Raw genomic sequence first — 24,491 nt, 5'->3', positions numbered from 1 at the left:
GAAATACTATATAATCCATATATATAAACAGAAAACAACAGTACAGTTCAACAACAAGGAGCATATCCCATGGAATGTTATTTATTATCATACAAATAAGACCTTGTTGTTCATTAATACAAATCTGAATGGAAAATAACGTATGTACATTTACTTCAAGAACCTTTTCATTGATATCTAGTGACTCTAGTGACAAGTCACAGATATTTGCAGTTCTACAGGTGAACATGACCTAAACACACTTGACAATAGAACACATACAACATACAACTTATTGCACTTGCTAGTTATATTATCTATTATAATCACATTTATTAGTACCTTTAAACTACTACTGTTTGCAAATAAACATGCTTTTCAATCAAACAAACAAAGCACATTTATACCGCAATTTTGCAACAATGACTCCCTATACCAGAACAGTCGGTGATCAAACATGGTTGAAGAAGCCATTGAAATCCCATCCCGGCATTGCCATTTGTAGTTGAGCCTTTTGTAGGCTGCGCATACTAGTGATACATTTAGTTCAAGTGCGGTCTGACAGTTAAAATTTCTGTATTTTGACACATAATATTCAATCATCGTAACTATCTCAAAACTTAAATAATTCCGCAGACAATCAAGGATTGGGGCAGATGAAACACTGCCACTCTTCATACATGTACTTCATACAGAAGGATGCCAAAGATGTTGTTAGCTAGGCCATGCCAAATTGAATATAGGTATGTTTATCACCATCAGACAGGCAGGTTTTCAAACTTCAAAATGAATAAAAAACAAAAATAAATTGACCTTAATCTTGATTCAGCAGAGGTATGATTTCAATACCAATGCTATGAGTTTAGAAATATATCATATGGTGAGAAGTTACATGTTCTAAATTAATGGACTTGATAATGTACCCGGTATATGCTTTCATTATGATTTTCATTGGTGAAATCTGCTATGAAGGGCATTTGTTTTATAAAGAGATTTATGATTTCTATAATGGTATTTTGTTTTTCTTCCTGCCAGGTAAGCAGTTCTGATTTGTGAATATAAAACTATGAAAACGGGGAAAAATAAAAAGAGAAATATCATAGCAGAACATAAAATAACTGCATTTTTTGTAAATCTTTCAGATGCACACGGTCTTTCCTCCATTACCAGTTGAAGATTATATCACAGACACTTTTAATATTTTTCAAGAAAACATATTTTTCTTAAACAGAAAAGTTTAGCTTTGTTTTAGCTACATTTTAATATTTAAGACATCAATTACTTCTGGTAATTTAAGCCTATGTGCAGATTTTATAGAAACAATATAATCACTGTTTCTATGTTTATGTTACCAATGCTGTTCAAATATGACTATCAGTATCATCTAATAATATAAAAAATACAAGATTCTACTTTTTCTAGGTGATAATGAATGAATGTATCAAATAAAATACAGCCCTTAAATGATGGAAATACATTTCTGCAGACTCCAGATGTAAGGTTGAATGTAAATTATCAATAGTTGCCTACCAACAAAATCATGGATAAAAAAAGAGAGGAAAGAGAAATCATATTAAAGAAAAGAAATGGTTTCCCTAGGAACAGCTACACACATAATCAATTCAATTTCAATGTAGTTTCCTACAGTTCTGAACATATGCACCATGTGCAAACCAGTATAAATAAAATAATTCAATATACAAAGAAGATTTGAAGTAACATGCAAACAAATAAAATTAAAACAATTATTTATACAAAACACAAACTAAGAGTAGAATATGCTTTGAAATTATTTAATTTGTTATTCAATTTTGGTGCTGTTTCCATGACTTTCATAACTATAATTTTCTCCAAGGCTGAATTTAATTATTGTCAAATAACAAACATTGAGTGGGGTAGGGGAGTGGAGACTGTAAGAAGGGCAAACAGGATGATAATAATTAATCTCCAGTTTAATTAATGGACTTAAGTCATTATGCACCAGTCGATTGTAACCACGGCTCTCCCAGGTCCAGGGAATAGCGGGGACTTTGACTTTCGGTCCAGCCAACTCTGGGTAAAATCTCCGCCCTGCGGGGATGAAATGATGGTAAAATCCCTACCAAATACCCCCGCACCCCAGGGACCCTATGTAAGGCCATTCCCCGCTATATTTTGCACGAAGACAAAACCACCTCATTCACCCGACACCTGGAAGGTAAAAACACTGCCCAATTCACCGATATACCCCCCGACTTGGCGGGGGCCGTGGTTACAATTGTCTAGTGCATTATGATTAGCAAAAAATGAAGTGTGTATTTGTATATTTAACAGAGTATTCCTCTATTCCATAATCAGCTTACAACAGGATCAAGATCATCTACATACATGTACTTTTAAAATCAACTTGTTCATTATTAGTTGGGAATTGTGTGGTATGTGTTTATCTATAAAACATATTTTTCCTCAACTCAGTAATCAACTCATGTATAACATCATGATCATCTACATGTACCATACATATCTATACATACAAACATTTACCAATAAACTAATTAATAAACTAGTTCAGCATTGTGTGTTTATCATAAATGTTCTTCCTCTGTTCCTGAACGGTTGATTTCCAGCGCCGCTGTTCGTCAGAGACGTAGTTCATGACAGATTTCTGGCGTCCGAGTCTTGGCCTTGTTCCCGCGCTTTCAAACTGCGGCACCTGGGTTACTGACTGGTCATCCTGTCATAAATAATTCAAGTGTTTGGTTTTTTAAACAAATCATTTTTATCTTATTTTTATCCTGTGATCTCAAACCAAGATGTCTGCATAACTGGTCAGCCTGTAGTACGTACTTTAAAGCTGCACTCTCACTGATATACCGTTTTGACAACTTTTTTTTATTTTTTGTCTGGGATAGAGCAAATTTTAGCGTAAATATCTTTAAACCAATGATAAAAGATTGCTGACAAAGATCGGATCGCAGATTTTCATATTTTAATTTGAAAACTAATGTTTCATGGCTTACACAGTTACTAACAGTTTAAGAAAAAAAACCCATAAAACATTAATTTTTTTAACTTAAATTATATAAAAATCTATTTTTCGTCAGCAATCTTAAGTAACTGGTTTCCATGCATTTTCGCAAAAATTGGCTCGTTCCAAGACAGAAAATAAAAAAAAGTTGTCAAAACATTCAAACTGTGTGCCATTCCATTTCTGATTTTAAACATTTTTTTATTATTTTATTTTATATTTTTATTCTAAAAACAATGAATGATACTTGCAATAACCGCACTTTCAGAGAACTTTATTTGTTATTTGCATTTACATCTTCAGTTCTGAAATATCTTTTAAAAAATATCTATAATGGAAAATATGCCATAATGACATATGCACTATATATTTTTAAGCATGTTGAACAAGAGTCAATCTTTTTGTTTTCTACAAGAAGCATGAGACTGTACACAAGTGATTTCACTTATGGAATAAAGGTTAACCAAAATAGGTCTAAGTTTCACTGATATTAAAAATATAATCAATGACTGAATGCCTCAAAGTTAATGCAGAGTACATGGGTTTAGGTCAGTTCAGGTCATGCTAACAATATATAAGAAACAGGTTTAGTTTGACTTCTCCCATGTGATGTTATTCTAATCAACTGCAAACATGCTTCTGTAAATACCACATGCGATTCAGTGGCGTAGCATTCTGCTAGGCTTAAAGGCGCGGGCCTGAACATCATTTTTTTTTTCAAACTTCTCTTAAATGGATCCTATCAACAGTTTAGAGACGATAAAAATACGATAGTTTGAATGTCTTTATTTTTATGTTTTATGGACTTTATCCTATGATAGGATCAGTTGCACACAGGCTTAGAGATTGGATTCGTGTGCATGACACCCTGTAACTTGTTGTATAACATAAATATGTGCAAACTTGTTTATGTGCAAACTTGTTTCAAGTCATTCTTTTCCGACAATTTGCGCTCAGATCTCTTCACTGTAAGAATGGATTATGAATGGCAGAACAAGGATGTTGAACAACATGGGAATATGCTGGACAATGTGATTTTTTTGTTGTCCATGCTTTGCATTATAATACCAACATACATTATAGATCAAGGTTGACTTGCCAGATGTAAAGTGCAAAAAAAAATGTACGCAACAGGCACAAATGATATTTAGATTGAGTAACAAATGTGATATTCCACGTTGTTATATCAAGCAGCTTGTTAGTATCTTTTTCAATTTCTGGCAAGACGAATGCAAATTCCTAAATACCTGTTTGAATTTCTTTTCTCTGTATTTGGTTAATTTCTACTTAAAAAGTAAAAACTTCTACCATACTAAAGTATGCAATAGGATATTTCACAGGGTAGTTAAAAATTAAATGCGTGCTCTGATTACGGCAATAAACTGTAACTAATATAATGATCAACTAGTGCCCCACAACATGCAGATGACTAACCAAGGTTTCTGGAATGACATTGTACTAGATTTGTACATGTATAAGCAGTATTTGTACATGTACATGTATCGTACTAATGCTCCTGTGTAATGTACTGCATAATACTACATTACATGTGTACTTTTCTGCTCCTATTTAGTGTATTTAAAGCTGCACTCTCACTGATATACCGTTTTTACAACTTTTTCATTTTGTCTTGGAAAGAGCAAATTTTTGCATAAATATCTGCAAACCAATGATATAAGATTGCTGACAAAAAAACAGATCGTAGATTTTTATATTTCCATTCGAAAATTAATGTTTAATGGCTTAAACCGTTACTAACAATTTAAGAAAAATGTATAAAACATCAACTTTTGAACTTGAATATAAAAATCTGCGATCTAACTTTTTGTCAGCAGTCTTATTTAACTGGTTTCCATGGATTTTCGCAAAAATTGGCTCGTTCCAAGACAAAAAATAATGAAGTTGTCAAAATGTTCAATCTGTGAGAGTGCAGCTTTAAAGACAATCTAGCAGATGTCTTGTTCATTCTAGTTAAATGGTTTAATCAGAGATAAAAAGCATTAAAACAGAAACCTTGATTATACATATCACAACATCGACAAGCAGGCTACAAACTTGTTTATCCTCTTGAATTTCTCAATTTATTTAAATTGATCATGTATTTAGATACATGTAAATCTTAATGTAGGGAGTGGGGACATTTTATATGCATGACCTTCAAATAAGGTCACATTCATGACCACAAACAACTCCAAGGACATTAAACTTTGACACAATTAGAATTAAACAAGCATGAGCCAATAAAAACTCTATAATCGGTATTTGTTTGTAGCAAGCCTGGGTGTTAGAGAAAGTGAGGCATCCACGGCCTGTAAGCGAAGTTACCAAATTAACGACCTCGTCCATGTGTTGTTGGTATGCGGTGGGGCGGTGGGCAATCAGTGGGTCCAGGCACAGGAGGAACAGCATGTAGATCAGTAACAGCGAAGTTACGCAGATGATTATGATCACAACTACCTGTAAATGTTGAAGGGTTTGGACTGGATAAGAACAACCATGATGATATATATCATATCAAAGAACTACATTGTACAAATGAGTACCTTAATGAGGCAAAACAGTGATGACTCTGTTCACGCTTGTTATTTGATCAACATGCAATTTCTAAAATATAATTCTTTACAGGAATTTACTAAGGCATCTCCAAAAAACATACGCAGATATGATAAAGCAACATTTACCTTAATTGTAGCTGTATTTCTGTTTTCATATTTACACTGGCACATGGCACAGAACTTGGAGTCAATCTTGTCACCGACCACAAAGTCACAGTTGCTGAAAGACAGATAAATATATACAATTGTAAACATGAAAAGTGCAATGCAAAATTCATCTTTTTGTGTTTAGTTACAGCGACCTTGACACAATTGACCAAAAGCAAAGCTAAGGTATGTCTTCACATAAGTTTCTTTAACAAAACTTTTCATTAATGTATGATTCTAAATCGAACTTGAGCTACTGAATGGAAATGTTGTTTTTATATTTTAGTAACAATCATACAATCCCAAGCTACATAAACTCTAACATTTTATAACTATCCATCAACACTTAAAATACGGAGGAGAAACCATTTTCTTTTTAAAGTAGCAGTGCCCTTGACCCTGAAAGCAATAGATTAATCTCAAATTAGGTCTTTACATACACTTCCTCCACACAAAGTTTCATCATTACTCCATCAAGGATGATAAATGTTATAAAGCAGAAATATTTTTTTCTATTTTAGTAACAATGACTTCACCCCACAAACCCCTGCACACAGTTTTATTACTAAAGTTATTGAGTGGAAACCACCCGTTTCATTCCCTCCGGCCCCACAAGTCAAAACCCAAAACTAGAATATGCCATAGAATATTATCCTAATATCCGTTAATAAAACTTATATAAAGGATAAAAAAGATGTATACCAATTGTTAGGGTCAGCATTGGGACTTATGAAGACCGTACGTTCATTTACAGTGCTGTTAGCATCCTTCTGAAATTTCGGGCACACACACTTGCATCTAGCATCCTCAAAACTTGTCTTTGTTGAGGTGGCACCCTGTGAATAATCAAAAATAGTGTGTGATAAATAATTCATTATTAAGCAAAAACACAAAACAATGTCAATGTAACAACACTTCCATTAAACACATTTCTTACAGTGGCCAGATTGTTCAGAAAGTCGCTAGAAGTTCGTTTGTCAATTTTATAATATTCAAGTTATCCACAGCCTAACACAATGTGCCATTTTCACAATTTACACCCTGTCCCTTTCTTCAGCAACTTGCCCTTTTTAAAACCTGTTAATAATTAATTCATTTAAGATCTCCCAAACTATTGTCTCAGATTGTGGTGGATACAAATAATTTGTCAACGTGTTTGATTGAGTTTTGACTGAATTTTTTTGTCCTCTTTCTTTTGACATTGTTTTGGGAAATCTTGCAGAAAAAACTTGTTATATTCCGCCTGCATGCCTTTGATCATAAAGCATCGTATTTACTTATACTAAATAAAATACCTTTATACTAATAGATAGTCAATTACTCTGAGGCATCCGTTTATTTTTGATTTGCTTCTGGAAAATGATCAAACAAGCACGGAAACAACGGACTATCTTTCACTGAGGTTAAATATGTCCACCAAATTTAGACGAATTGAGTTTCCAATTTTTATTTTTAATTCACAACATGATTATCTTTATCAACTTGCATTTCTGCCTTTCATTGTACCTTTTGTAATGTGCCAATTTTTAGAATAATTGCGTCTTTTATTACTTATAATTGCATATATATATACGCAACTATGCACGTTATCTTTATCTCTGATGATGGGAAGGGGGAATACACCCAATTTTTACTTATAGTGTTTCCCATTGAGTACCAAATCAGGGTATCAAATAGCTTGCAACTAATTTGAGGGTATGTGTACGAAAAAGGGACAATGATTAATGCATAGTGCATTCTATCCTATTGATAACCGATTACTCATTAAATTTTGCTTAAAAGCATATCTAAAGAGGGAGGGGGGTGGTTCAAGCTCATTGCTGAATTATCTATATTTGCTGGCAAAGCCTAGGCCAGGGAGCAATTTTGCAATTGGTCCGTCGGTCCATAGAATTACCGGAATCCCCTTATTACCGGAATCCACCGGAATCTACCATAATCTGATTAAATTATACCTAAATGTTGTTTGGGGTGTTTTTAAGCTTTAATATATGTTATGTACTAAGAGGTATACCTTTATAATCATATTTCCATATACAGAAAGTGACAAGGATTTCGGTAGTTTGCAGGTCGGATTGCCGATTATAATGATTTGACCAAGCTACCGGAATCCCCTGAGAAATAATAATTAAACTATACTTAAATGTTGTTTGGGGTGTTTTTAATCTTTAATATATGTTATGTACTAAGAGGTATACCTTTATAATCATATTTCCATATACAGAAAGTGACAAGGGTTCCGGTAGTTTGCAGGTCGGATTGCCAATTATAACGATTTGACCAAGCTACCGGAATCCCCTGAGAAATAATAATTAAACTTTACTGAAATGTTTTTGGTACCAAAATCTAATTAAACTATACGTAAATGTTGTTAGGGGTATTTTTAAGCTTTAATATATGTAATGTTCTACGAGGTACACCTTTATAATCATATTTCCATATACAGAAAGTGACAAGGATTCCGGTAGTTTGCAGGTCGGATTGCCAATTATAACGATTTGACCAAGCTACCGGAATCCCCTGAGAAATAATAATTAAACTTTACTGAAATGTTTTTGGTATCCAAATCTAATTAAACATTACGTAAATGTTGTTTGGGGTATTTTTAAGCTTTAATATATGTAATGTTCTACGAGGTACACCTTTATAATCATATTTCCATATACAGAAAGTGACAAGGATTCCGGTAGTTTGCAGGTCGGATTGCCAATTATAACGATTTGACCAAGCTACCGGAATCCCCTGAGAAATAATAATTAAACTTTACTGAAATATTTTTGGTACCCAAATCTAATTAAACATTACGTAAATGTTGTTTGGGGTATTTTTAAGCTTTAATATATGTAATGTTCTACGAGGTACACCTTTATAATCATATTTCCATATACAGAAAGTGACAAGGATTCCGGTAGTTTGCAGGTCGGATTGCCAATTATAACGATTTGACCAAGCTACCGGAATCCCCTGAGAAATAATAATTAAACTTTACTGAAATATTTTTGGTACCCAAATCTAATTAAACATTACGTAAATGTTGTTTGGGGTATTTTTAAGCTTTAATATATGTAATGTTCTACGAGGTACACCTTTATAATCATATTTCCATATAAAGAAAGTGACAAGGATTCCGGTAGTTTGCAGGTCGGATTGTCGATTATAACGATTTGACCAAATCCCCAACCGGAATCCCCTGTGAGACAGAATGACTAAATTTCAATACTGTTTTCTTTTTCAGATTTAACGTAGAATACAATAGGAGTATTTGAATTACGTTTTTGAAAATGATATTTTGTTGTATATTTGTGTCGTGTTCTATCTATATATTTCTTTTTTCAATATGAATGATGTTACTGTAGCTGGAAGGGAAGACCGCTAACACGTGACAATAGAGTACCAATAATACATAGATGGATGTCGGACAGAATCTGTTTCTTGATCCTTTATAATGTTATTTATGTTGAATGGGGAAAACAAATTCACCGATATAAATGAAAATTTATTTCTCGTAAACAATAAGAACAAGTCACATTTAATTCAAAACATAACCACGCGAATGAGGAAAAATAGTTTTTTCAACCCTGTCTCATCAAGATGAACTAAATCTTTTAAATAATGTTTAGGGAATCTTATATTTTTCATACACAAATAGCTGCCGCTGTCATTAAAGATTTCGTTGATCTTTTTCCTCTGGGCGTTGAAACTCCGGTGGGTTAAGTCCACGCTCCTCGGGAAGGTACCGCGTTCTGTGATGCCACAGAGGTACACTTCTTGTACGCCCGCGTCCAGGAGTACATCCCTTAGATGTAGAACATCTCCGGCGATCTGTCTTGGAGATGATGTTGCCGATACGTCGTTTCCCCCCCTAGGATAATGACGACCAGGTGGGGCTGGAAAGCCCTGAGTGCCTGCAGGAGTTTGGGGTCTGGCCGCTCCACAGGGGATTCCGGTAGTTTGGTCATAACATAATCAGCGGTAAACTACCGGAATCCTTGTCACTTTTAGATTAAAACTCTTACTTCATTCTATATTCAAGCATTAACATACTTGAAATAGTATTGAAATTCAGTTATTTTAGTAATTCACAGGGGATTCCGGTAGCTTGGTCATAACATAATCAGCGGTAAACTACCGGAATCCTTGTCACTTTTAGATTAAAACTCTTACTTCATTCTATATTCAAGCATTAACATACTTGAAATAGTATTGAAATTTAGTTATTTTAATAATTTTAGTAATTCACAGGGGATTCCGGTAGTTTGGTCATAACATAATTAGCGGTAAACTACCGGAATCCTTGTCACTTTTAGATTAAAACTCTTACTTCATTCTATATTCAAGCATTAACATACTTGAAATAGTATTGAAATTTAGTTATTTTAATAATTTTAGTAATTCACAGGGGATTCCGGTAGTTTTGTCAGAACATAATCAGCGGTAAACTACCGGAATCCTTGTCACTTTCAGATTAAAACTCTTACTTCATTCTATATTCAAGCATTAACATACTTGAAATAGTATTGAAATTTAGTTATTTTAATAATTTTAGTAATTCACAGGGGATTCCGGTAGTTTTGTCAGAACATAATCAGCGGTAAACTACCGGAATCCTTGTCACTTTCAGATCAAAACTCTTACTTCATTCTATATTCAAGCATTAACATACTTGAAACAGTATTGAAATTTAGTTATTTTACTAATTTTAGTAATTCACAGGGGATTCCGGTAGTTTGGTCATAACATAATCAGCGGTAAACTACCGGAATCCTTGTCACTTTTAGATTAAAACTCTTACTTCATTCTATATTCAAGCATTAACATACTTGAAATAGTATTGAAATTTAGTTATTTTAGTAATTCACAGGGGATTCCGGTAGCTTGGTCAAAACATAATCAGCGGTAAACTACCGGAATCCTTGTCACTTTTAGATTAAAACTCTTACTTCATTCTATATTCAAGCATTAAAATACTTGAAATAGTATTGAAATTTAGTTATTTTACTAATTCACAGGGGATTCCGGTAGCTTGGTCAAAACATAATCAGCGGTAAACTACCGGAATCCTTATCCATATTCCTTAAATACAGACTTATACTCATTATAGTCGTTGTATACTGACATGAAAACTACCGGAATCCCCGTACCCTTTCAGATAGTATGTACGTACATACGCTCATAATGATATATAATGGGTAGTAAATAATTAAAACACCTCCAAACACTTATATAAACTAAAACAATATTAAGTTTTAAATTTAAGTTATTTCTCAGGGGATTCCGGTAGATTCCGGTGGCTTTTGGTAGTTAGGGAGATTCCGGTAATTCTATGTACCCTTGGTCCGTAACAATTTGATGCCCTAAAACTAACCCTTACCGTTAACATAAATGTAACTATAACACCAAGTTTAGTACAAGCTGGGAGTAAGATAATTGGTCCAAGGTACAAGTCACCCTAACTCTAAAAAATAAAATAAATACATGTTACCCCACCCAGATATTTTCACCAATAAAATTACAGGAAATCGTAAAATTTACCTCGCATTGTGATATGAGTACAGAAAGTAAAATGCAGGCTGATACAAAACATGAATGACTGCCCATAAAAGTAAGTGATGCCATCATTACGGTTAGAGAAAACAACTTATTGACTTTATTTAGATCTTCATAACTTATGACAGTTCATAAACCGCTGCCCTATCCTGAGAAATCTAGACAAAACGGTAAAAAGGGATTTGTACAAAAAGGTCTAGTTATTCCCCTTGTTTCTATTTTTGCCATTGATTTTGAACAAAGCTTGTGATGTTATGTTTGGTTTATGTCAATTTTGGAGACAAAATCTAGTGCATCAGATATTCAGCTCAACTAAAAGATTAAAGTAACTTGATAATGTCTACAGTAAAAAGGGACTTTGGGTCATTCCATGCCTCAAATGTACAGGAGCTGCTGGATCTGTCAAATGTAATTACAATTTATTATTATTATTTCCTAGCATTTACCTACATTTATATGCACCTGAAAAATGAGCATGTGTCAATGTTTGTCCTACAAGATAGGTTGAACATGGGGATGGCTTTGAAGTTTGAGTTTTTTTCTTAATTATAAATCACGTTCCTGAGGCAGAGGTTTGTGGTGGAATGCCAAGGCATCGTAAAATGTTAAAGTTCTGCAAAGCACTTATCAGAGGTGATAGTCTCAATGTATGCTGTCTACAGTCCCTTATGTCACAAGGAGAATACAATGTGCTGCCAGACTCGGGCTTGAATCCCCTACCCCTCCCTAACATGGTGAGTGCTCTTCTACTGACTGAGCTTCCTGGCCGCTTACACACCTGCTCAACACTTGTATTAGTAATGATACTGTGACATAATCCCCTGCCAAGTTGGAATTTGTCACTGAATTTCCAGGATGGATTACAAGGAAAAAATGATCTCGACGAATACACTGGTACGATATTGAGTACATATAATGTACAGTCACAGTCCCTCATTGGGCCCCCTTTGTAACAGGGTGAGAAATATGCTCAGCCAGACTGGCACTAGCTTTCTTAAATGGTGATTGCTCTCCTAACAGAGATACTGGGTCGCTTACACACCTGCTCAACACCTGTATAGGTAAAAATAATGTGGCACTTATAAAATGTATGAACAGTGCTTTGCCCCAGGCCCTACTCTACAGGAATAAAACATATATATAAAAGGATTAAAGATAGAAGTGATAACTGGCCATATTTTTACAGATGAAATAAATAAACACCATGTTTTCTTGTGTCAGATGAATTGGCCATTGAATTATATAAGTACTGAATATTATTGTAAGTTGCTTTTAATATGAAATATGTCTTCAGAATCGACTGTGGGCTTTGAGGGTTTTTTTAAAGCACATTCTTAAACGCTACATTGATTGGGCTTATAATTAACATCATGTCACCAATAAGTTCCTCGATGAATGTTTAACAATTTTATGTTTTTTACAGGAAGAATATACACCACCACCAGCTCCTTTTACTTGTCCAAAATTTGATAAATACAGAACTGAAACACCACACTTTGGGAAAGATATGAGGAATAAACATTTTCACTTAGAGGTAAGAACTATAGAAGAATATTGTATTATGTGTGCTATATATTAACACTAATGTTACATGTTTACTCAGTTGGGTTTCATGAATTTATCTGGCAAGTTTGGGTTGATCTTCATGTGTTATTATGAAGGTATGAGGTGTATTTTTTGGTTTGGGTAGTGATAAAAACTGAGGAGTATGTGGGTAGTTGGAGGTATACATGTACATATAGTTGGGGTGAATCTTAGGTAGTGTTAAGGAACTTAGAGTTTAGGTAGATTGGTTTAAATACAAAACTGAATGCTGAGGCTATGATTGAGTTTTGTGATTTTTAGGAAGACTGTGTATTTCTGAATCATGGAGCATTCGGTGGTGTTTTGAGAGAAGCTCTCGAGACAGCCCAGGTATGGTACTTATAATGACAAATGCATAACTAAAGAAATCCCATAGTAATATTAACATTTCTTTGTCCAAAATTGTACACGTTTAAAAGTTTTAGTGAGAGATGTCTTTTATGAAAGGCATGTGGATAATTGATGTTTAGTGTCAAGTATGATTACTTTTTACAGTCAGAGGCTTATTATACAATACCTTACCATAAAGTTCATTAAAAAGGTATTTATTCCTTGTGTTATTATAACCACCCTGGCCTTGTTGTTCACAGAAGTACCAGGTGTGGGTGGAAAAACAACCACTGAGGTTTTATGATCGTGAGTTACTACCCAGGCTGGTCTATGTAACCAGGAGGATCGCACAGTTTGTTGGTACTGTAATAATATTTTGGGGGTATGTTTTTCGAAGGACAAATGTTGAATTCTTCTTGTCTTACAAATGTGATTAATCTTGGTCCCTAAACTATTCAAGAATGACAAGATGCACTGTTTTAGGTTGTGATCGCCGTGACCTTGTTTTGGTGGAGAATGCTACAACTGCGCTCAATACGGTCATACAGAGTGTGCCTCTGGGGCCTGGGGAAAAATTGTTCTGCCTCAGTACCACATACGGTAGGTCTTGCAATGTGTATGATACTGTATAAGAAATATAACTTTAAATATATTAGAATCCCTCGAGCTTGGTTTTATGAAGAGGTTCTACATGCATCTTTCATGGAATTTTAGCATAATGCAAGGACATAATGTAAACCAGGTGATATGTACCCAAGGTACACATATGCTCACTTAAGAAATAATTTTTGAAAGTAATAGAATTGATATAGAAGAAATGGCCGGGAATGGAAGAAGTGATTTTTGTTGTTTAGTTTTCAATAGTTCAATACATCTATCATCCTTGACAAATACTGTCACCTTCCTTTTGTAGTCACTCAAGTTACTTCCTTGACAAGTTACTAAATAGGTTTCATGTTAGTCATCAAACGCAACCTTTTATATCAATATAATATATATTATTACAATGAATTTTATGTATGTTTGGTTGTGTTCTTCTTTCCAGGCGCAGTTAAGAAAATGTTATCCTGGTGTTGTGAGCAGACTGGAGCTCATCTTTGCCAGGCAACCGTGGACTTCCCCATCACAGACGAGCAGCAGGTGGGTGGTTGTTCATATGCATAGAGTTATTTAAATGAACAATGCTTTTCTGTTTGTGCAAATGGTAAAAAATACCTGTATTAAAGTAATAATTATTATTATAAAAACATACGTTTTGCAGAATCTGTTAAACATTTCAAATTTTACGAGTTTTATTAACAAATATAAATGATGTGTTTTTTATTACAGTTGGTTGATCTGGTAGAGAGAAACCTAGAGGCGGGCACAAAACTGGCAGTGTTTGACCACATTTCCAGTAATACACCTTTCGTTATGCCAATCAAAGATATCATCAGAGTTTGCCATGAAAAGTAAGTCTAATGACCGATCCAATGCGCTTTACACAATATATGCAGAATCATAAACAGTTTGTATCCAATGATGCACCTATTTATGACCAAAGCAAATTCTGTATTAGGTTAGTTTAAGCATTATATATTTTACAACGATTATGAAAAGAGGTATGATAACTTATACTAAGTCACTCTTGTTGGCACGATGTTGCGCAAGAGTGTGGTCTTGTGTTGTGGGGGAAACCTGAGTACCCAGAGACAACCCACTTTTCCGGCTTGGTGACCACTAAACAGACTCACTTGGGCCCAGACTGAGAATTGAACCCGGGTTGCCCTGGTGAAAAGTGAGTTCGCTAACCACTGTGCTAATTGGACAACACGTATTTGGTTCTCAAGGATCTTTCTGTTCAAGAGTGACATGCAATATTTGAAACCAATTTCAGGCACATACCAGTGCTGGTTGATGGAGCCCATGCTCTAGGCTCCCTTCATCTAGACATCAGCTCCCTGGATGCTGACTACTATGTAACTAATGCTCACAAATGGCTGTGTGCCCCAAAAGGAACTGCCCTTATGTATGTAAGGAGAGAATTGCAGGAAAAAACTCGGCCCTTGATAGTTTCGCATGGTTTTGGGTCTGGTTTTAACTCAGAGTTTATATGGGCTGGTAAGTGAACACTTATTTTATCTGGCTCTTATTATTACAAGAAAACATCTTTTCCCGTTTTAATGTCATCATATATTTTCTATCAATTTGAATATGCTTTTAAGTTTGTATCTGATATAATGATTATAAACCTAATAATCAATAGGTTTTGATTTGTTTATTTTTTTTCTTTAATATATTAAATTACTATGATTAATCTCTTTACTTAACCATTTTCAAATTGTCTTACTCTTCAAGGGCGGTCCTAGGACTTGACATTAGAGTGGGCATAACTTAGGGGCATAACCTTTTGACTTGCGCCTTCCCTCCAAACTGAAATTAATTTGGTTAAAAAAGTTAACAACTTGGTTTTTGGGGAAAAGTTTTACAATGTCTTGTCTGAAAGAGTGCATTTTATCACTTTTCTTCTCCTACGCTGAAATAGACAGTAAACATGGACCATTTTTTCTAGGGGGGGGGGGGGGGGGGCGCTGGGTGCGCCCCCTCTGTTTGCGCCACCTCTGGATCCACTAGTGCTCTTATTCTCTCATTCAATATTTAATGAGCATTATCTATTACTTACACAACAGCACCACACTATCGCTGATATTGACATAATGCAATGCATTTTATTTGATTTACTTTATATCTTACTAAAGCATTGTTTGTGGGTAAATTTGATCACGATAAATACTCAATTTAATGTGATATAAAATAAAATTGTTTTCAAAAAAACATTCCAAAATGGCATTTTTTCTTCTTTTGGAGCACAATTGTTCATCATTGTTTGACTACTGTTTTCAAAATAATTATTAAAAACTAACAAAAGTAAAACAACAACAACAACACGAACAATCGAAAGTATGTGTTTATTATGCAGACACAGTAGATGACTGACCGCAATGCTTATTTTGAAATTATTTTATGAAAGTGGACTTATCATGCAGAACAAAAAAATATTGATATGGTTTCTCAACCTATTAAATGAATCTGAAACAAAAAGTACATTTACGTTATCATTTTCAAGGAAATATATATACAGCTCTCTGCTACCTTCTAAATAATGAAATTTACAACTATAACTAGGTCACTTGTAAACAAATATACATTAACTATTATTAGAGCATTCTATTTGTGAAATATAACGTCACTGATGCTATGTTTACCGCTTACAAGTCTATTCACGAAGTCGATACGGACATGCGCGTTGGCGATTGTTCGTTCAATGCGGCAGTATAAATACCGCGCTTTCGCTTCAGTGTGATAAACCAATGTGTCAATATACAAACGGATAACTCAAAAACAGCTTCGAAGAATTTTGCGTACAGTAGCTCCCCCTTATATAACATCAGGTATGCTTCTTAAAATGGTTCTCGACTGAATGTAAAATAAACATTTAAATGTGTTTATTATTGGTTTTAAATTTGTTCATGCATTGATTAACATACGTGTATGCAATATTTTTACCGGGTGTTCCTCTTTTTTCAAGGCTTCGGTATGGCTCTACCGAACGGTAACATGGAGATCGTTTTCTCATTCGACACGACGGGGAGTATGTCGAGCTGCCTCGCAGAAGTTCGAGGGCGCGTCTCCGATATGGCACAGAGGCTGCAGGCTGACATCCCCGGTATTCGGATTGGTATCTTCGCGCACGGTGATTATTGCGACAAGCACAACTACATAACGAAACACGTTGATCTTACCACTGACATTGCAAAACTAATGGATTTTGTGCAAAAGGTGAAAGCAACGAGCGGTGGCGACAGCGACGAATGTTACGAGCTTGTCCTACACGAGGTACGCACTAAATTGTCCTGGACACCGGGCACACAGAGGGCACTCGTCATGATTGGCGACTGTAACCCTCATGAACCCAACTATCCCCAAAACAAGCTGAAACTGGACTGGAGAAAAGAGGCAGATGCTCTGGCTGGCATTGGCGTCCGCATTTACAGTGTCCAGTGCGCAAGCTACGGCGCAGACCATTTCTACGGGGATATTGCTAAGCGCACCGGAGGTCAGCATTTGAGGCTCAGCGACTTCAAGAATGTTTTCGACTTTCTAATGACCGTTTGCTATCGTGAGAAGAGTGACGATCTATTCACTTCTTATGAGAAGGAGGTTCGAGCTCGATGCGGGACAGTGAACAAAGACCTAGATAAGCTGTTCGGAGACCTGAGGGACAAGGCCCCAATGGACGTTGATTCAGACACGTCATCGAAGTCTGACAAGCCGCTTCCGAAGGCGAAGAAATTTGTGGCAGCAAAAAAGGTTGGAGTAAAGAAAGCAGTCGCAGCCAAGAAAGTTTCGGAAGCAAAGAAAGTTGTGGCAGCAAAGAAGGCTGTTGAAACAAAGAAGGCAGTGGGAGCAATGAAAGTGCCTGCTTTCAGAGCCAAGTCCCCACTAAAACGTCTTAGGAAACCCAAAAGAAGTCTTGATAAGTTTGCTGATAAAAATCTCCCAAAGCTGCGACGCGAAAACGTTCCCGAAAACAACTTCCTGCTAAGGGAATTGAATTGGAGCCCCTGGAAACTGATTATGTCAACACTGAAGGTCGAAGAAGAAACCTGCATCCCTAGAAAAGCTTGCGGTTTCCGAGTTAAAGAATTGTTTGGCGACCAAACCAAAGTCCCTGCTATTTATGAGGTTGCCATTCAGCCAAAATACCGCTGCAGAAAGTATGTGGTATTCAGAAAAATGTGTCGCCGTGGATTTTGTTCGGAAAAAAGATGGGAACGAAACATTTTTTCGGGGGGTAACCTTCAGCAGCAGTTGTCTAAATGTCTTCAAAACAATTGTAAAGTTTACATCAGAAGAGTGATTTTGAAGGATGACAAGCTTTCGACAGCGGTCAGAAAAAATGTTTCAAGATACGATTACGCCTGGAAGAATGGAAAATCGAGCAGCTCTGAGCAACGGGAAGTGACAAGGGCTGGGGTGCAGATTTCGTTTTAAAAGATATTTTAAAGGAACACATGCGAACATTGAATATGAACTTATATAAACTTGTCTTAAGGGGTATTTTGCAATGTACTTTTTAATTGTGCTGTAAATAATATTGCTATATCGTATACCATGTGACTGTAGTATTTTAACATAATTGGTTCATGTTCATATTAGTACAAAAAATGTACTATTTTATTTGTATATACAATATACTTTAATCGTAACATTTATTTGTACATACTTTGTTATTCATAAACGTGGTTATAACATTGTTGATAAAACATTTATATTGTGATGTGAATAAAAATAAACTAGAGATCTTGTTAAATTTATTTGCATTATTTCCTCCTAAACATTCATTCACCGTTTCTTTTAAGGGGAAGGGGGGGGGGGGGGTATTATAACTTTGTTGAATCAAGTAAAATGTGCATATATATGTTTAACGGTGATTGAGTTGGGTTTCGAAGTGAATGCGTGTTGAATAATAATGATGATAATAATAATAATAATCAAAATAACATCTATTATAATTTTTAAGTTGTTTTATCAACATGCCTCATCATATCAGTATTGTGGCAGTCGCATATTGTCAATCTATTTCAAGCACTTTATTTTTTAAGTATACTTTTTGGTAATTGTTTTGGTTTCACAAGTGTAAACGAAGTAAACATAATAAAACATACCTAGATCAAATCTCCGATATTGGTAGTTTGTATCAACACAAAAAACATAAACGCTTACTAATCGAAACAAAAAGTATACATATAGATGTGTATATATATATACCGAATACCGCTACAAAACTGCCATTTTATTTAATGTGACGTCACTTTTCTTATTACTGTATAACTGACCACTAATAGGATCCCTGATTATAATTGCTGTTATTTCACGACACACTGCTCTACGGTTTGGAATGTTAGTTCTTTTGTTCTGCAGACACTATTTTCTGGTCATTTGGGTTCGTTGGATATAACTTATAAGTTCTGGGTCGTTGGATATAACTTCTAAGTTCTGGAAAAAATCACGATAACTGTGAAGGTGTTGCCAGTTTTGCACTGAACAGTTTCAATCAAAAGGACACTGCTATTTTCATACGTGGGTTGCAAAGTATCTGTCTTCCAGAAGCTGCATACGAATTACAGTGTGGTGGAGCCCTACCCTGATTGATTTTATGTTTAAAATAATTTGTTATGCCCAAACAGAAATTGGGGGGGGGGGGCATATAGAATTGCCCTTGTCCGTTTGTGATTCCGTCCGTAAGTCCGTATTATGCGAACTTGTGTCGTTCAAACTACAACTCAAAACTACAAAACTATATTACCTAGAGCCATGAATATTAGAGGCATGTTGGGGGTATTGAAGTTTTGCACCTCGGTTTAGTTTCCTGCTGCATTTCCTAAAATTAGAGTAATGGCCCTCGATTTAGCAAATATGGCATTTATGGACGTCTTGCGCTAAAAAACTCCGAAACTAGTGCACCTAGAGTCATTAAACTCGGGGAAATGTTGTGCAGGTGATAAAATTGTGCACCAGGGGCTTTATTTGCCGCTGCACACAGTATATCCACAGTAATGGTCCTTGAATTAGCAAAAGTTGTTTTGGACTTGTTTCGCTCAAAACTACACATTATTTCACCTCGAGTCATATACCTTTGGTGAACGTTGTTCAGGCGATGAAGGTTTGCACGTGATGGCACAAGCAGAGTTTTGCCCTTGGTTGGCCCGTGCAGTAGCAGAAATTGGCAATTTTGAACTTATTGAAATTGCGTCGCTCATAGCTTAAAATTTATTAGTCACTTAAATACACTCATGATATATTTCAGGAAGGTATTTGATGTTATTATGTTGTAGAACTCATAAAATCGCACATTTATGAAATATGGGCCAAATTTTGGCCCTTACGCTGCATATAAGGGCATCCGTGCTCTCTGGACATCCGTGTTTTATGTTTTTTATGTATATCGATACAGGTTTGCACGACTACAGCCCATTCCTGGCTCTCCATACGGTGTTAGATTTCTGGGAAACCTTGGGAGTAGAATCCATACTCAACTACACCCATGACTTGGCTAAAAAGGCTGGTAGGCTTTGTTAATGTAACATTTTATCAGATCCTCATGCGTTTGATCGAGCTTTGGTTCGTACACTAAAACTTCAGTACCTACGCGGAAATCTCGTTTGAACGATGGTGGTATATTTGTTTTTAAATGTCAAGCAGTATTTTATGGCTGTATATCGTTGTTCGTTGTTGCAATATAAATTAGGACACTATCTTCGAATTAGGAAATTTGTTATATGACTTAAAAAAAGTTGTCATCGTTTCATTTATTATTCGTATATACACAGAAGATGAGGTTTTACTAGTGAGTATCATATTAATTTTGTATTTCTTGTCAAATATGTATCATACAAATACTGTGTATCACTCTTCCAATCTGTACGGGAACATTTCAGGAGATATGCTTGTCAAGGCCTGGGGAACAGAACTTGCGGCCCCGCCTCACATGTTTGGTAAGCTGATTAAGACAACTGTTCTTGTAAAGCATGTAATGGGTATTAACACAGGCGGTAGTTCCGTTGACATGACCCACTCTATGCCTTTGGTTAATTCTTCAAGGAGGTTGTGTGGCCATGGAGTGGGTAATGTCAACGCAAATGCCGTCTGTGAGTTTTAATGATAAAACACGCAAACATTTCTCAGACAGATTACTCTTAACTTTTAACTCAACTCCTTACATTTTTAATAGAAGTATAAATTTGGCAACACGTAAATCGTAACCCTCCAATGAAACTGACTGTTCGAAGGCGGTAGTTGCCAACAATATATATGTATATTAATAAATGATATGCATGTTTTGTGTATGCCTGTGCCGTTAAACAATAAAACAAATTATGACATCATATAGGTTGCTGGGTTTGTCCTTGTAGTTTCCATGCATCCTATTAAATAAAGCCAGCTGGCAGTATTTTCAAACCCCGGTTTATCAACTAATAATACAAAAGTTAACAGTACAATTTATAAAGACGTTTTTTTCTTGAGATGCTGAGCTACTGTGTTCAACTATGTTTTAGGCAGCATGAGTCTCGTAGGCCTTCCACCATCGCTGTACGCCCAGGAGAAACCAGCGGACTACTCCGTCGCCGAGAAAATACAGAACGACCTCTACCACCAGTATAATATGGAGGTTTGTGATGCGTAGAAACATGTGTTGTATTCGATGAATTAATTTATAAGATGTTATTAAATGGGAGTTCATTAATGTTCCCCATTGTTATTAAGATTTATACGCATATCGTTTATCTAGGTATAAAAACCTGAACTTTGTAGATTCACAGAAGAAATACTTCTGTATCTTTCATAAGGTTTCTTTTGACGGAAAAAATAATAGCTTTGGTGTGAAATGGTTCGGGTTTTCTGTACGGCTCGGTTGTTTGCAAATACTGGCACAACAGATTCCCATCTGATAAAGCGTGTTAATGTTACATGGGCATTGGAAATCATTCTATGACTCCCATGTACAAACTTCTTACTTGTTACAGGTACCTGTCAAGAGTGTACAGGGCCGCTTGTATGTGAGGATATCAGCACACATCTACAATCATCTAGGCGAGTATGAGCTTCTCAGGGATGCTGTGATAGGCAAGATGCAAGAAAATAAAAATTAATGTTACTTATTTGTTTTCCTTTTTTGTGTTGGAAGGTGATGGCCGAATGACTCTTGTTAGATAGGTACAAGGTTATTTGTCCATCAGTGAGGTCTGGGAGTAGGTGCGGCTCAACTCAACGGGTGAATGCGAAAAGGTTCTAAGTGACATTTAATAAAAAAGAAGATAGAACCTTTTCGCTTTCACCCCCCGAATATTAAATATTAAATAATATGGATCCTCTAAATTAAATTTTAATGGTGATAATGCTTCTAAAACGAATTGAATTGAAATCAATAACACAGTAGTTTGTGTCGATTTTACACAGGTTTTGAAAAACTCCTCCGTTTTTGGATGCTTCATGTGATACATGTACATCTTTGAAGTTACTGGTACTTTTTATTTATTATTTATTGGCAGCTGCTCATTGGCGTTAAGCAATACAATCGATGGTCATTTTGAATGTTTTTTTGTTATTCTATTGTCACATTCACTACAACAAAACGTTCAGTGACTTGTTTACCTTACCTTTAATTTAACGACTTCAGTGGAAAATAGCAGAAGTGTTCCAAATGGCGCCATTCTCACATATGCAAACAAAACTCTGTTTGAATCGTTGAATGAGTTTTCAACCATTGTGGTATTGGCACCGGGTTTAAGTTGGCCTATTAGCTTACCTAGAGTCAAATCTTCATGAAAAGGCACATTTATCCCACTTTAAGATAAAACAAGAGCTGTTTAAGGACAGCGCGCTCGACTATATGCCACTTTGTTTTAGAAATGAATACATTAATGATGTAACGTGTGCCTGTCATAGGCAATAAAAAACTAGATTGCTTTTTTTGAAAAAGGGCTTGTCTCCCCCATTGTGTGGTCGTAGGTGAGAAATAATCAATGATGGACAGGAAATTTGGACTGGAGACGAACAAACATAGGGGTCATCTACTGGTCATGACCAACCTGCATACAAAGTATGAAGTTCCTTGGTCCAAGTATGAAGTTCCTGGGTCCAAGCTTTCATTAGTTGTTGAGCCTAAAGAAGTGTGACTGGTGACCAACAAACTGTTTTTTACCTGAAGGTCACTTTGACCTTGACCTACTGAACTCAAAATCAACAGGGGTCATTTAATAATCAAGACCAACTAGCAAACCAAGTATGAAGTTCCTGTGCCAAAGTGTTGTTTAGTTAATCTGCGGAAACCATTGTTTTATCTCAAGGTCACATTGACCTTTGACCTACTGACCTGAAAATCAATAGGGGTCATCTACTAGTCATTATCAACTGGCATACCAGGTATGAAGTTCCTGGGTACAAGCGTTCTTTAGTTATTGAGCGGAAACCGTTTTTACCTCAAAGTATTGTGACCTTGATCTTTGACCTACTGATCCCAAAATTAATAGGGGCCATCATGAAGGTCCTGAGTGCAAGCGTTTTTTAATTATTGAGCGGAAACCGTTTCTTCACCTCAAGGTCACGGTGACCTTGACCTTTGACCAACTGATCTTAAAATCAATAGGAGTCATCTACTTGTCATGATCAACTAGCATACCAAGTATGTAGTTCACGATGCAAGCGTTCTTTAGCTATTGAGCGGAAACCGTTTCTTCACCATAGGTCATGGTGACCTTGACATTTGACCTACTGATCTCAAAATCAATAAGAGTCATCTATTAGTCATGACCAACTAGCATACCATGTATGAAGTTCCTGGATGCAAGCGTTCTTCAGTTATTAAGCAGAAAAGTTTCTTCACCTCAAGGTCACGGTGACCTTGACCTTTGACCTGGTGATCTCAAACTCAATAGGATTCATCTACTAGTCATGACCAACTAGCATTCCAAGAATGAAGTTCCTGGGTGCAAGTGTTCTTTAGATATTGAGCAGAAATCATTTTTAAGCTTAAGGTCACTGCCAACATATCGTTTTTTACCTGAATGTAACCTTGACCTTTTAATCTCAAAATCAATAGGGGTCATCTACTAGTCATGAACAACAAGCATACCAAGTATGAAGTTCCTGACCCAAAGGATCTTTGGTTATTGAGCGGAAACCGTTTCTTCACCTAAAGGTCACGGCGACCTTTGTCCTAGTGATCTCAAAATCAATAGGGGTCATATTGACTTGTGACTTTTATACCAGATTTTCAATCAATGACAGGAGAACTTAACCTTTGTTGTGCGATTCACGATGCCTTTGAGGCAGTTTTAAGATTATGACCATTCAGTGTGAGGATAGAAGGTATAGTTTTTAATCATGTTCAGAAGATGACAGATATTTGCAGATAAAAAAAGACACTGACCTTGACCTTTGACCCGACGACCCCTAAAATCAAAAGGAGTCACCTACAGGTTAGGCCCTACCCAAGTTCAAGTTTGAGGGCCATGGGTCAAGGCATTGTTAAGGTATCACTGGGAGAAGCTGTTATCTTTTTCGCGCTCAAGGTCACTGCGACATTGACCTTTTGCACGATGACCCCCAAAATCAATAGGGGTCATCTACTGATAAGGGCCAACGTTCATGTCAAGTTTGATGATCATAGGTCCAGGAATTGTGGAGTTCGCCTTCAAGGTCACTGTGACCCTGACCTTTGACCAGATGACCCCTAAAATCAATAGGGACAAGCTTTAAAATCATTTTACCATAATTTACCCAATTCCATGTCAAGTTTG

The 24,491-nt window shown here is 35.9% G+C and overlaps 3 protein-coding genes across 4 annotated transcripts; 2 read left to right on the top strand and 1 right to left on the bottom strand.

The window, feature by feature from the left end:
* On the bottom strand, positions 1-11,371 carry LOC128237390 (putative protein 2). Of its 2 annotated transcripts, none has more exons than XM_052952888.1 (5): positions 11,221-11,371; positions 6,391-6,524; positions 5,668-5,761; positions 5,312-5,443; positions 1-2,692 (listed from the first exon to the last, which is right to left on the bottom strand). In XM_052952888.1, the coding sequence occupies exons 1-5, from the start codon at positions 11,305-11,307 to the stop codon at positions 2,522-2,524; spliced, it is 618 nt and encodes a 205-aa protein (XP_052808848.1). In that variant the 5' UTR covers positions 11,308-11,371; the 3' UTR covers positions 1-2,521. The 2 variants fall into 2 exon arrangements, with proteins under 2 accessions (XP_052808848.1, XP_052808851.1); XM_052952891.1 differs by having other exon boundaries at positions 5,324-5,443.
* Positions 11,372-11,462: 91 nt separating this feature from the next.
* Positions 11,463-21,899, top strand: LOC128237389 (uncharacterized). Its single transcript, XM_052952887.1, has 12 exons — positions 11,463-11,643; positions 12,659-12,769; positions 13,081-13,149; positions 13,410-13,509; positions 13,633-13,749; positions 14,195-14,289; positions 14,479-14,600; positions 15,026-15,249; positions 20,147-20,257; positions 20,631-20,687; positions 21,249-21,361; positions 21,717-21,899. The coding sequence occupies exons 1-12, from the start codon at positions 11,572-11,574 to the stop codon at positions 21,840-21,842; spliced, it is 1,317 nt and encodes a 438-aa protein (XP_052808847.1). The 5' UTR covers positions 11,463-11,571; the 3' UTR covers positions 21,843-21,899.
* Positions 15,775-18,490, top strand: LOC128237388 (uncharacterized). The gene is made up of 2 exons (XM_052952886.1): positions 15,775-16,580; positions 16,718-18,490. Exon 2 carries the CDS (start codon positions 16,726-16,728, stop codon positions 18,181-18,183), a length of 1,458 nt encoding a protein of 485 aa, XP_052808846.1. The 5' UTR covers positions 15,775-16,580; positions 16,718-16,725; the 3' UTR covers positions 18,184-18,490.
* Positions 21,900-24,491: the final 2,592 nt, after the last annotated feature.

Source organism: Mya arenaria, chromosome 6, assembly GCF_026914265.1.
Source record: "Mya arenaria isolate MELC-2E11 chromosome 6, ASM2691426v1".
In the NCBI taxonomy this organism is placed as follows: domain Eukaryota; kingdom Metazoa; phylum Mollusca; class Bivalvia; order Myida; family Myidae; genus Mya; species Mya arenaria.
The sequence above is the reverse complement of the archived record's forward strand: the minus strand, read 5'-3'. Positions and strand labels throughout refer to the sequence as shown.